This window comes from Gobio gobio, assembly GCF_949357685.1.
Source record: "Gobio gobio genome assembly, chromosome: 19".
Classification (NCBI taxonomy): Eukaryota; Metazoa; Chordata; class Actinopteri; order Cypriniformes; family Gobionidae; genus Gobio; species Gobio gobio.
This window is the reverse complement of record NC_137112.1, coordinates 42357996-42373199: the sequence shown is the minus strand read 5'-3', so window position 1 is coordinate 42373199 and position 15204 is coordinate 42357996. Positions and strand designations below refer to the sequence as shown.

Here is a 15204-nt window from a genome sequence, read left to right as displayed (position 1 = left end):
GGCACACAAATATGTGTTGCCACATAAAGTTATGGAGCATACAATAATAGTTACTAATATAAAGTTATCAGCCGCTTTTGTGTACTCCTCAATGTCAGTTTTTATTCCCATTTGGTGCTTAGCAAGTGTTACTCAACACAATTTCACACCAAGGACGATAACTTTAACGATATTGTTTTAAATGTAAAATGATAGCAAAGTCAACACTACATCTATAACGATAACGGCTCAGATCTTTGAATCACTTTCAGAACTATTTTTTTCAGCTGATGAATGATAAACGCATTGAGAGCCAATCCGAATCCATCCTGCTTTACAGAGATCAAGCATTTAAAGCGGCAGATGACAAAACTGCAGCTTATAATAAATAGAACAATATTGTCAGCTGATGTGGAGGCTAATATAGTTATCACTATAGTTACCGTCAGGGCTTCACGTAAACTTTTTAGCTCACAAGCCACTGTGGCTAGTGGTTTTCCAAAGTATTTTCACTGGCCACCATTTGGACATCGATACCATGGAGAAAAACCGCCATATATCTATTTTTAATAGTATCTCATAATTTGGCAACAGGTATATTAGGCTGCAGTCACTTTAAGACTTGACACATGGATCCATTATACTGTTACACATGCTATTTCTTTCTCAACTGTTTACGTTCACTGTTCACGTTTAAACATAACTGACTGTGTTAACGTGGATACTCGCCAAGACTGGCATTTTGAAATTATTTAGTGTGAATTTGACTGTTTAAGTGCAATAAGGCAGCGAAAAAGAACTCACTTTGGGTGTGAGCACAAAATCTGAGGGAATGAATAAAATTATTACAACCCCAAATCAGAAAAAGTTGGGACAGTATGGAAAACGCAAAAAAAAGAAAAAAAGAAGTGATTTCTAAATTTACTTTGACTTGTATTTCATTGCAGACAATATGAACAAAAAATATTTAATGTTTTGTCTGGTCAACTTCATGTCATTTGTAAATATGCATCCTTTCCTGTCATTCAGACCTGCAACACATTTCAAAAAAATTTGGGACAGGAGCAATTTAGGGCTAGTAATGAGGTAAAATGGTTAAATAATAATGTGATTTGAAACAGGTGATCTCAACAGGTGATTGTAATTATGATTTGGTACAAAAGCAGCATCCAAGAAAGGTCTAATCCTTTAGGAGCAAAGATGGGCCGAGGATCGCCAGTTTGCCAACAAATACGTGAGAAAACTATTGAAATGTTTAAAAACAATGTTCCTCAAAGAAAGATAGGAAGAGATTTGGATATTTCACATTCAACAGTGCATAACATTATTAAAAGATTCAAGGAATATGGAGGAATTTCAGTGCGTAAAGGACAAGGGCGCAAGCCTAAGCTGAACAACCGTGATCTCCGATCCCTCAGGCGGCACTGCATCAAGAATCGTCATTCATCTATAAGCGATATCACCACATGGGCTCAGGACTACTTTGGCAAACCTTTGTCAAGTACCACAATACGTAGTTACATCTACAAATGCCAGTTAAAACTGTACTGTGCCAAAAGGAAGCCCTATGTTAACAGTGTCCAGAAGCGCCGTCGACTTCTCTGGGCTCGGAGGCATCTGGGATGGACCATCACACAGTGGAAACGTGTACTGTGGTCAGATGAATCAGTATTTGAGGTATTTTTTGGGAGGAATGGACGCCGTGTGCTCCGGACCAAAGAAGAAAAGGATCATCCAGACTGTTACCAGCAACAAGTCCAAAAGCCAGGGTCTGTCATGGTATGGGGTTGTGTCAGTGCCCTTGGCAAAGGTAACTTGCACTTCTGTGAAGGCACCATTAATGCTGAAAAGTACATAGAGATTTTGGAGCATAATATGCTGCCTTCAAGAAGACATCTTTTCCAGGGACGTCCATGCATATTTCAACAAGACAATGCAAAACCACATTCTGCACACATTACAAAGTCCTGGCTGCGGAGGAAGAGGGTACGGGTACTTGACTGGCCTGCCTGCAGTCCCGACCTGTCTCCAATAGAGAATGTGTGGCGCATTTTGAAGCGCGTTTTCCATACTGTCCCAACTTTTTCTGATTTGGGGTTGTACAATCTCACGCCGAATTTCAAGCCTTATAACACCAGCAATATTCATCCAGAACAAATGAAACGAGTGAGGGGAGGCGGGTTTTTGTGTCAACTTGCTGTCTGAGAGATGAGAGAGAAAGAGCAGCTGGTTGTGTGTATCTATTCTGCTGTAAATTAGTATTGTAATAATATTAATATTAAGATATTTCAGTATTGCTATGTATTGAAAAATCTATATATTTTTGACAACACTACGTTGCCTTTTTAAAAGGTGGGTGTTAATGTCAAGCCATGGTTACCTATATATCATCCTTGGTGTGAACGGGCCTGTGATCCACCGTATTATATTAAACTGTCACTGTGGCTTTAGTTGCACATGATCAAAATAATTTAATTTGTGACATTGTGTGTTTGTCAGGACATAGTGTCTGCTCTGGAGGATCGTCTGCGGCCCCTGGTTCAAGCGGAGCTCTCAGTGTTAGTGGACGTACTGCACCGCCCGGAGCTGCTCTTCCCTGAGAACACTGATGCCCGGCGGAAGTGCGAGAGCGGAGGCTTCATCTCCAAGTGCGTTTCCTTTTCCCATTAAATCGTAAACTCTTCCTGAATGAGAGGGCAAAACTCTCATAAAGCTCTTCCTTTTCATGTAATGAGCCAGTGATATCCATGAATCAGGTTTATTGGGTGACATAAAACATATACAGGAAGGATGATTTGAAACCCCTTTTTCCCAATATTTTATTTCACGATGTTGGAATCACAAATGTAATTCAGTTACACGGACAAAGTGAGATTGACCTTAGCATGTGGCTAAGATAGTATCGCAATACTCTAATAACCATACAAATACATGGCACACACAGATATTTAGTATTTAATACCTTGTTAGTATTAAAAACTATTAATACCTAAACTGGGTAAACCCATCCTGATCTGCCGGAGATTTGATTTCGCCCTGCAGCTCAGGATGGAAACCTGTACATTAATTTAACCTTTTGTGGGAACCAATCACAGACTGGCTTATCCACCTGGCGCACTTTTGTCACAATGACGGATAGAGAAAGGATGGATTGATGCCTGTTGATCACGCCTCTTGTGGTCTGATTGGATGAAGGACTATCCAATTGAGTCATTTTTGATCACGCCTCTTGTGCAGGAGAAAATGCATAACTCCCCAGACCAATGTTCAATCTTAAAATATTGAGCTTGGTCTGGTGATAGCCAAACCTTAAGTTTTGAATGAAGTATGTGGATTTTTATTGGTGACATTGATGCTGAATATTCAGCTTTGCCATCACAGGAATAAATGACATTTCAAATGTATTTAAACAGAAAAAAGTTATTTTAAATTATTACAATATTAGTGTTTTTACTGTATTTTTGATCAAATAAATGCAGCCTTGGTGAGCAAAGAAAAGTTATATTAGAGCTAGTGCATTCATAGTCCTATAATTCAACTTCAAGCCTCTGCGTATGAAAAATAAATCCTTGTTTCTTCCACACATGGACCGCATTATGCAGTCACACAGTAGTGCTTACTGTCCTTCACCTGTCGTCAGTGTGTGTCCTCGTGCTGTGAGAGACTCCTCTGTCTGCGAGAGCTACAAATGGGATTACCTGTGTGTTTGTGCGGCCATCTGTTTGTGTGTGACGACTCCAGTGGGAGCTGCAGGATTACGTTACATTACAATGTGATGTCTGCAGGAGCAAAATGGCAGTCTATCAACAGCTCAGATTAATTTGGTTTCATTTGATTTGGTTTGTTGTTTTTCTCAGTTTAAGCCAGAGTTTAGTTTGATTAAGGCTGGTGTTGACATTTTGAAGTTTAGTCATTTAGCAGTTGCTTTTATCGTAAGCAATTTACAGAAAATGCAATACAAAGACAATCTTTCTGGATTCATTTGGGGTCGTTCTTTTTAAAATAATTTAATAAATGTAGATGTGAATTTCACAACATTAATTTGAAGTATAAAAAATGGATTGATATTTGAGATCTAATAAAGATTTGCACATGTATCACTTTTACCTCACTCTATTTGTAATATTTTACCAGCACTAAATTATTTATTACATTTTTTTTTACCACAATACGGCCATTTTGTAGTCTGTCCATGTGTTGAGGTTGTGTGCAGTTAACCTCACCTGATAAGTTTCAGTGTGTGTTTGTGTGCATGTGTTTTTACCACTGGCCTTGTTTTAGATAGTGTGCTGGTTAAACTGTGTGTAAGTGTATCAGACTAACATTTGAGAGCAGTGGCACCAGCTTCACTAAGTTCTACAGATGGTAGCACCAGCACCTGATTTGGTGGCACTGGAGGAAAATGTATCATAACCATAAAATTACTGTTGTTTTGCATTGTTTTGTTAATAAGTGCAGTTACTAATAATATTAAATGTTTGTTTATTGGAAATTTAATAGTGAAGCACTGAGCTTGAATATATAAATGCAGATAAAATCAAGTTTTATTAACAACAGTAATGTGCAAACTAGAATGTACATTTCCTGAAGAAAATGTGAGTGGTGCTTGCCGTGGCAAAATTCGCCACCCGGATAATGAAAAAAAGGCAAGCAACATGTCTGTAGGATGTTCTGGGGCTGAGATATAGGTCTTGGTAAACGGTTGCTAGGGTACTCTGTTTGGTTGCTATGGAGTGGCATGGCAGCATCCAATGATGATACTGCTTGTCATAATGAATGATATAAACCTACCCCCATGTCTCTATGTTGTTCTGAGGCTGAGATATAAGTCTTGGTAAATGGTTGCTAGGGTACTCTTTTTGGTTGCTATGGAGTGGCATGGCAGCATCCAATGATGATACTGCTTGTCAGTATGAATGATATAAACCAACCCCCATGTCTGTATGATGTTCTGAGGCAGAGATATAGGTCTTGGTAAACGGTTGCTAAGGTACTCTGTTTGGTTGCTATGGAGTGGCTTGGCAGCATCCAATGACAATACTCCAAAGGCTGCTTGTCAGTATGAATGATATAAACCAACCCCCATGCCTCTATGATGTTCTGAGGCAGAGATATAGGTCGTGATTAACGGTTGCTAGGCTGCTTGATAATGGTTGCTAGGGCGTGGCTAGGAAGAGTTGAAGGTGATTTGTGATTGGCTGTTGATGCCCCCAGTCAAACAAACCCACCCTCATGTTTCTATGACACTTCTATCCAAAGATATCCCTTTGATCTCTTTCAATGGAAGTCTATGGGATCAGTTGCTAGGGAGCTCTAAATGGTTGCTAGGGCGTGGCTTCATAGGTTCACAATGATCCTGAGATAGTGATTGGCTGTCTGAGTAAATTGAGCCCACCCCCTTGTCTCTGAGACACTGTGAGCCAGAGCTATGGTCAATACAAAATCCCTATGCAATTTCCCATTGTAAGAGAAACGCATGAGTTTTATGGGACGTCCCTCCCCATTATAAGTCAATGGGGCAAATTTAGGCAGCTCCTGCACCCCAGGGGTACAACTCACACCCCTTTGCGATGTGTCATCTTAAAGGGCCTGTCAGCCTCTTCAAATGAGATGACACACGAGTTTCTACGAAATCCTCGCTCAGAGTTATGACTCGTTAAATTTTTTTGCAATGTTAAGTCTATGGGATTTTTTTCGCTACTTTTTCGCCCCTGGGGCGAACACCGCACCCCCGACCCCTTAGAAAAGATATAGCACACCATTCCCGAATAAGCCGCACGTTTTGACACCTCATTCATGGGTCTGTGACAAAAACTGTGGGAGGAGTAGCGGGACAAAATGTTGTCCGGAATAAGAATAAGATAAAGATGAATAAAAACCGATCTAAATAATATTTATGGCTTGCTACGCAAGCACCATTAATAATAAAAATATGGAGAATAACAATATTGATGCATTGCTTCACAAGCAACACTAATATGTATGTTTGAGAGTGATGGTGATGCCTTGCTTCGCAAGGCATCACTAAAACCGTTTTCGGGCTAGATAGTAATAGTGATGCCTTGCTACGCAAGCACCACTAAAAACAAATTTTTATAGGGAAAATTTAAATATTCTACTCTTTTTAAATGTACTATTGTTCTTTTATAGCTTTCACAGCTTCAGTAATAATAAATGAGCACTCTTTACTTGTTTATGTGTAATTCAGTCACAATTTGAAGAAAACATTTTGTTATTCATGTGACTTTGTGACTTACTACTTTTTTCCCATATATTAAAGGGATAGTTCACCCTGAAATGAAAATAAAGCCATCTTTTACTCACCCTGCTGTTGTTCTAATGCTCTTTGTCCTTCTATCTTTTTTGGACTTCAAAAGCAGAATTTTTTTAAATAGTCCTGTACGCGCTCCTTCCTATAATGGCAGTGAATAGTGACCAAGCTAAAACATTATAAAAAATATACAAAAGTATCACGCAATGATACAGTGAGAGGCGCGCCATATATAGAAAGTGTTCAGGAGGCATACTATAAGGTTTTGTGAGAAAGAAACCGTATTATTCAGTCAAAATACTGAGCCCGGCCGTTACTCTGTGCGTGTTCCTGTGTGAGCGTGCGAGACGTTAGCAGCCGCTTACGCAATGTTGTCATGACAACCGGTACACAACATTCACTTCAGGAGGTTTTATTATTAGTATTATTGTATTATTTCTTATCATGTAACTTCTGGAAAAGACGAGAGTCAAGTTTGTTTCTGAGCTTGATTTCTCAAAATGGTGCGCGTGTGTGTATATTCTGGGTGCCATGACAACAGTGCGAGTTATAGTAAGCGCGAGGGGCTGCTAACGTCTCGCACACACTCACAGGAACACGCACAGAGTAACGGCCGAGCTCAGAATTTTGACTGAATAATACGGTTTCTTTCTCGCAAATCTTATAGTATGCCTCCTGAACAATTTCAATATATGGAGCGCGTCTCACTGTATCATTGTGTGATACTTTTTTATCATTTTTGTAATGTTTTAGCCTGGTCGCTATTCCCTGCCATTATATGGAGGAGCGTGTGCACAGCGTTTTTTTTAAATTTCTGCTTTTTAGGTCTGAAAAAGATAGAAGGACAGAGCATTAGAACAGCAGCAGGGTGAGTAAAAGATGGCTTTATTTTCATTTCAGGGTGAACTATCCCTTTAAAATGTTTGCTGCATGATAAGTGTTTAAATTTGTACTCTCAATTCATTCATTTTTATGTCAAGGAAAAAAGCACTGCACTCATCAAGTGAATTTCATGTGGTCTTTAACTGTAAATGGCAAGATTTGGTCAAATTTACATCATACTTTTTTGTAATTCTAATCTAATTTGTATCTAATTTGTGACTTTCTTAATATAAGATTGGGGTAGGAGTTTATAAGATTTTTTTTTTTCATCCTACTCCTGGTCTTCTTGTCATGGAATGTATTTTTGTTGTGTTTGAGGATTGTTGTTGTAGCACTTCATGTTGCATTACCATGAAAAGAGAATGCATAAATAAATAAATTATTAGCAACTAATGCTTTCAAGACTAATGCTGATGAATAACACTCACAATAATCGTGAAAAAAACTCCTGTGAATGCGTGCGAGACGTTATGGCATAACATTATGACTGGTGAAGTGAATAACACTGATTATCTCTTCATCACGGCACCTGTTAGTGGGTGGGATATATTAGGCAGCAAGTGAACATTTGGGCAAGCGTAAGGATTTGAGCTAGTTTGACAGGGCCAAATTGTGATGTGGGGTGTTCCCGGTCTGCAGTGGTCAGTATCTATCAAAAGTGGTCCAAGAAAGGAACAGTGGTGAACCGGCGACAGGGTCATGGTCGGCCAAGGCTCATTGATGCATGTGGGGAGCGAAAGCTGGCCTGTGTGGTCTGATCAGAAAAGACGAGCTACTGTAGCTCAAATTGCTCAAGAAGTTAATACTGAAGTTAATTTCATGGAAACGGTATTCCCTGGTGGCTGTGTCCTCTTTCAGCAGGATAATGCGCTCTGCCACAAAGCAAAAATGGTTCAGGAATGGTTTGAGGAGCACAACAAGAAGTTTGAGGTGTTGACTTGGCCTCCAAATTCCCCAGATCTCAATCCAATCAAGCATCTGTGGAATGTGCAGAAAAAAAAGTCAGATCCATGGAGGCTCCACCGCACAACTTACAGGACTTAAAGGATCTGCTGCTAACATCTTGGTGGCAGATACCACAGCACACCTTCAGGGGTCTAGTGCAGTCCATGCCTCGATGGGTCAGGGCTGTTGTGGCAGCAAAAGGGGGACCAACACAATATTAGGTCATAATGTTATGCCTGATCATTGTATCATCATCCCTACAATGAAAGCATATAGATAGATCCTGAATCATGCCTTGAGGGGTTCTCATTATTAAAACATACTTTGTGTTTTTCTCTTACAGACTGATAAAACACACTAAACAGCTTTTAGAGGAGAACGAGGAACGTTTGTGCATAAAAGTTCTGCAGACGCTTCGAGAAATGATGACGAAAGACCGAGGCTATGGGGACAAGGTAACCCACACACTGCAGTTGCATTAAAAATAATATCCTTCCACTTACACAACCCTTCTTCTACAGAACTATTACTCATCTTGATAAAAAATTACAACAATCCCTTGCCGTGTGCTACTATATATAATCCCCAAACAGACTCTTTCCACAGTACTGCCAAAAATCAAGTTCAAAGGCCATGTTACACATCTGACATGCTGTTTTTATTAGCCTATATACTTTTATATACATAATCGCACACAAACACACACATGCATCTGTTCATGTCTTTATAACACTTTATAAAACATGCTGATTTTACTAATGTGGGATTCATCCAAATATTAAAACCTCGCTCCATTTCTAGTATTTTGCTAGCACTAAATTAACACCCAATTAACCTCACTACCATATTTGAACACCCAAGATTTTATTATTATGGTAACTTTGGCTATATCAAACATCTGCTTTAAAGACCCCATGAAATCAGAATGAGAGTGTTTATGGTTTTAATTTCATATCTGGACTAGGGATGCTCATAATTAACTGGTTAACCATTAACGGACAGTAAGAATTTAAAGTTAAACTGTTTAATTTAAGTCCTTTTTAAAGTAGTTTTTCAAGATATTTGACAACATTGACGAAAATTTTCGGCTTTATGTGTTTTTAAAGTTATATGGTAGGGGGCGCTATGACGACATCTGAAAGATTACTGAATTTCCTGATTAAAAAAACAGGCAAAGTATAAGCAGAAACAAGCAATATCACATGTAAGCAGATGCATATGTACAATAAAATGATCATCAAACATTAAACAGCATATAAATCAAAACAAAATGAAATTGAAATTGACCCAGGACGAGCTAAAGGACTCTGAAGCTTTGGAGGAGTTGATGGACTTGATCTACTCCATCTATGTTTTGATCATTGTTCTGAATCTGATCTGGATGTAGTCTTTGACAAAAACACAATTTTCTCAGCTTTTTGCTCAAAATGTTGCATTTTTAATTAAACTTATCCACATTTAAGTGTGGATAAAAAAGGAATGAAAGGTTTAAAAGCAGAGGGTCTTGCTTTTTTTATTTTTTATTTATTTAGATGTATTACATATTCAGATATTCATACAACAAAATATTCTGGTTGCCATGAAACTTGTGAAAATGATCAAAAATGCTGGCAGGGAAAGAGAGTTAGGCCCGATCAGACAGAAAGTGTTTTTCAGGTTTAAACTGTACTGCCTTTTTTTTGGTTGACTTATTTAAATTGAGAAAGTATCAGTGCGCTGCGTTTTTTATGTTGCTAGGCAACCCCCAAATCAGCTGTCCTGTCAGGCCACATCCACACGAAGCCAGAGCTTTCCCTATCCAATCTTTTTTTCCCTTGTCTCTAGAAATATCTGCGTACACACGAAACCACTGAAACTGACTCAAAACGATGTAGTATACATGCCAGACCAGTATGTGGCGCTGTTGTTCTGCCACAGAAATACACTAAAAACTGAGAAGAAGAGTTGTGGCTAGAAGGGGTACAGCAACGCTCGGAAATTAGGCAAAATCTCACGATAAAATAACAATAAATAAATGTGCTACTTACCAGATGTGTTTTATTAACGCCTACACCTACCCCAACCCTAAACCTACCTTACAATAATGCAAATACAGTAATTAAACAACGCAGTATTGATGTGCACATGCCCAGTGGCCGTAGTTGTATCCCTTCTAGTCTTTACCGTGCGGGACGGGGTGTGATGACATCACCTTTTCACAAAATATACGAATTGGCTGTAAACACGAAAACGCAAGGGTGTCTGTTTCAGATTTATCCACTCTGGGACCCGGTTTTAGGCTCCTAAAACAGCGGATCCGTCTGGACGACACGCTAATAAGATACAACATTTTAAAGTATACAGCTAAACGCATCTCTTTGTGGACGGGGCCTCAGTCTAATCAAGGTTACCATCACCACAACAGAAGGCCCGCCTCTCCGTTCATTCGATTGGACAATGGAAAAAAAGCTACAAGTTTTGTTCTTTTTCTTTTTTTTTTTTTCAACTTCAGGCTCTCAGAGCGCTCCTACAAAAACGTGAGGAGCCCGGGGTGCATAAACAACGCGCAAAACTCTCACTGCCAATAGAAAACTATTTAAAAAGGCACCTCTCACTGCAAAAAACGCATTCTGTATGAATAGGGCCTTTAAAGGGATAGTTCACCCTGAAATGAAAATAAAGCCATCTTTTACTCACCCTGCTGTTGTTCTAATGCTCTGTCTTTCTATCTTTTTTAGACCTAAAAAGCAGAAATTTAAAAAAACATTGTGCACACGCTCCTCCATATAATGGCAGTGAATAGCGACCAGGTTAATTTTTACAAAAATGATATAAAAGTATCACGTAATGATACAGTGAGACGCGCGCCATATATGGAAAGTGTTCAGGAGGCATACTATCAGATTTTGCGAGAAAGAAACCGTATTATTCAGTCAAAATACTGAGCCCGGCCGTTACTCTGTGCGTGTTCCTGTGTGAGCGTGCGAGACGTTAGCAGCCGCTCACGCAATCTTGTCATGACAACCGGTACACAACATTCACTTCAGGAGGTTTACCTTTATTATTAGTATTATTGTATTATTTCTTATCATGTACCTTCTGGAAAAGACGAGTCACGTTTGTTTCTATTGAGCCTGATTTCTCAAAATGGTGCACGCGTGTGTTTATCCTGGGTGCCATGACAACAGTGTGAGTTATAGTAAGCGTGAGGGGCTGGTGACGTCTCGCACGCACTCACACAGAGTAACGCGCACTCACACTTTCCATATATGGCGCGCGTCTCACTGTATCATTACGTGATACTTTTGTATCATTTTTGTTATGTTTTAGCCTGGTCGCTATTCCCTGCCATTATATGGAGGAGCGCGTGCAGGACGTTTTTTTAAATTTCTGCTTTTTAGGTATGAAAAAGATAGAAGGACAGAGCATTAGAACAGCAGCAGGGTGAGTAAAAGATGGCTTTATTTTCATTTCAGGGTGAACTATCCCTTTAAAATGTTTGCTGCATGATAAGTGTTTAAATTTGTACTCTCAATTCATTCATTTTTATGTCAAGGAAAAAAGCACTGCTCTCATCAAGTGAATTTCATGTGGTCTTTAACTGTAAATGGCAAGATTTGGTCAAATTTACATCATACTTTTTTGTAATTAGCAACTAATGCTTTCAAGGCTAATGCTGACGAATAACACTCACAATAATCGTGTGTTATGTCACTAACTAACATTGTTCTTCTGAGCGTTCTCTGATTCCTTCCTTCACAATACTAACTTTGCTGTATGCTCTTCTCTTCCAGCTAATTGCCTTTGATGATGAGCTGGATGTGGCTGAGGTTGTTTGTTTTTATTTTTGGGTTTATTATTTGCCATGTTTAGTTGGTCTTCCCTCTCACGCGCCGATGTAGTCGTCCTACTTAGTGCTTGTTCTCTTTTCCTTTGAGCTTTTTTGCTGGTGTTTGTCAACGTGACTTCACCACAATACAGCCGTTTTGTAGTCTGTCCATGTGTTGAGGTTGCGTGCAGTTAACCTCACCTGATAGTTTCAGTGTGTGTTTGTGTGCATGTGTTTTTACCACTGGCCTTGTTTTAGATAGTGTGCTGGTGAAACTGTGTGTAAGTGTATCAGACCACCACTTTTGTTCACACTTCCTCTGTGTAGTGTTAATTCAAGTTTACGTTGCTGTTACATTCACTGCTGAGACGCAACAACAGGAGCTGGTTAACAGGGACATCACGACATGTCCTTTTTGTCGCTGTGTTTTTCACATTAAGCCCCAGGTCATTACAGTGTCCCGGTTCTGCGCTAGAGTTTTTCCTATAATAACACATCTACTGTTATTAATCCAGCCAAAAACACTAATGAACTAGTGAAACTGAAATGTAGCCAAACCAGGTAAGTTAAGTTGTGAAATTATGGCTCATGAAGTTTCTGATTTCTTGATCTGACAAACCATATAAATGCAACTTCAACAGTTTATAATCACTATAAATCTTTTTTTTGTGATATGATATCGTGATATCATTATATTTGCATTTAAATACAAATGCTTGCATAGTAAGTTTTAGGTAAGTTTAGGTTTTATGCTTCGGTTATGAGTAAATAAAATGCGTTGCAGCCACGTGTGAGTTTTCAGTCAACTGTTCACAAAAATAAACGCATAAATCATAAACAGCATGGTATTTACACACCATATTGTAAAAAAGCGCAAATGCATCTCTGATGCTCATAAATGCATAAATGCTTTTTTAAGGGTGTAGAAAGAGCAGCCTCAGTTAGACTTGAAGCCGGAATACAGAAAATTAGATTTCTGAATTGGATCCATCCATCTGAAATTCTTATTAACGTCCAGATATTTACACCGATATATACATCAGCATGTTGCAGTAAACGTTTCTCAACCTTTGTTCCCAATCCAAATTTAGTATGCAAATAAATGCAAGAAAGCAGACCAATCGTAATCCAGTATTAAGATCACTGATTTTGAGTAGTGAATATTCAAACAATCTCAAAATCAATGGGAGATTTTCAAACGTTAATCTTAATACAATAAGTGTAGTTTATGCAACACTGGACTTTGTGGTTGCACTGGTTTGTGGACTTCTTTTTATCTGAGCAGTGAGAATGTATCTTTAAATACGAATTTAAAGGGATAGTTCACCCAAAAATGAAAATTAGCCCATGATTTACTCAGCCTCGAGCCTTCCTAGGTGTATATAACATTCTTCTTTCAGACGAATACAATATACGGAGTTATATTAAAAAATGTCCTTCCAAGGTTTATAATGGGAGTGAATGGGAGCCCAAAATTTGAAGCCCAAAAAAGTGCATCCATCCATCATATAACTGCTCCACACGGCTCCGGGGGTTAATAAAGGCCTTCTGAAGTGAAGGAAAATATCCAGATTTAACACGTTATAAAGTAAAATATCTAGCTTCCGCCAGACCACCTTCCGTATTCAACTTAAGGAAAAAGCGTAACTGATGCGATGCATGACGTAGAACATAGCGTAAGTGTTTTGAACTGCGAGAGGCGTTACACTTTCTTCGTAAGTTGAATATGGAAGGCTGTCCGCCGGAAGCTAGATATTTTACTTTATAAAGTTTTAAATATGGATATTTTTCTTACAAAACCCCATCGCTTCACTTCAGAAGGCCTTTATTAACCCCCGGAGCCGTGTGGAGCAGTTATATGATGGATGGATGCACTTTCTTGGGCTTCAAATTTTAGGCTCCCATTCACTCCCATTATAAAGCTTGGAAGAGCCAGGACATTTTTTAATATAACTCCGGTTGTATTCGTCTGAAAGAAGAATGTCATATACACCTAGGATGGCTTGAGGGTGAGTAAATCATGGGCTAATTTTCATTTTTAGGTGAACTATCCCTTTAACGTGAGCATCTGCATGTTTTAATTTGAAGTCGGAAAGGCCGGTGGGAGTTCATACTGTATTTATAGTCACTGCTCTCCTATCAGTTCCAGGGATGAAATGCGACCCAGTCTCCCCATAACAGGAAGGCGTGTGTGAACGTTCTTTAACATTCATGCAGTTGTGTGGGAATGGGTGAACAAGCACTCATGGCATTATTGTTATTATAAGTGTATATGTGTGTCTGTTTGAGTCTCATGAGCCTTTATTATTTGAATAGTAGCAGGAGATGTGTAAAAGGCCAGTAAAGGGTGTGTATGGGTGTTTTAATGGTGTTTTGGTGTCAGCAGAAATGTGTATCTTACAAGATTAATGCATACCCTCCGTTTTTAGGAAAAACAGAACGTCAAATAGTAAGCTTGAGACGTTTAAAAATGCAGTGTGTGCTTTTTTTCTCTATACATTCTTACTAGTGAAAGATAAGGCGGAAGTGCTGACAAGGGCATATCCAGAGGAATGTTATTGACCACATTTGTCAGGGACAAGGAAAATATTCTTTTTTTAATCACAGTTACAGTATTGTTAGTCTCGCATAGCCAGACCTTCAGACTGAAGGCAGAAGGTCTGGACTCCAGGACAGCTTTCATTGGCCAAGGACCGCCCAGAAGCTGCCTGACACATGTACTTTTGAAAATCCAGCGTTTAGTTGATCCTGATAAACGCCCATTGTCACACACGCGCGCACACATACACATTTATATACACGTGTGTATATGTACATACGCACACACATACACACACAAGGGTGCAATCAATTGTCTGTGTGGAAGCACCTGTTGCGTGAGTCTGAGCCCTCGTCCACACTTACACACGTGTTGCCTGCACATGTATTGACCGTCCATCCTTGGCCTGTAGTCACATAACATACAACTCTTCTCTCTCTTCATCTTTATATTACATAAGAGAATGTGTCTCTCATCACTGTGTGTAAGTCTCTGGGGTATGGCGCGGCTGTGTGTGTGTGAGTGTGTGAGAGTGTGTGTGTGTGTGTGTGTGTGTGTTTGTGTGTGAGTGATGTAAGAGGGATGGGGAGGATAATATAGCTTTAGGTTGATGATGCGGCTGTGCTGCTGAGCAGGGAAGCTTGTGTAACGTGGATGGAGTGAACAGTGTGTGTGTGTGTGTGTGTGTGTGTGTGTGTGTGTGTGTGTGTGTGTGTCCTTCACCTGGACTGTGCTAGACAATCACAACTGACTTTCTTTTTCTTTCTTTCGCTGTTTTGT

General features: G+C 39.3%; 1 protein-coding gene across 1 annotated transcript in view; it reads left to right on the top strand.

Annotated features, from left to right (window-relative positions):
- The window catches only part of itpr1b (inositol 1,4,5-trisphosphate receptor, type 1b), a 226924-nt gene that overhangs the window by 108647 nt on the left and 103073 nt on the right, over window positions 1-15204 (top strand). The window contains exons 38-40 of the mRNA XM_079844798.1: window positions 2479-2627; window positions 8421-8532; window positions 11851-11886. Coding sequence (XP_079700924.1) covers window positions 2479-2627; window positions 8421-8532; window positions 11851-11886 — 297 coding nt within the window. The remainder of the gene's footprint in view (window positions 1-2478; window positions 2628-8420; window positions 8533-11850; window positions 11887-15204) is intronic.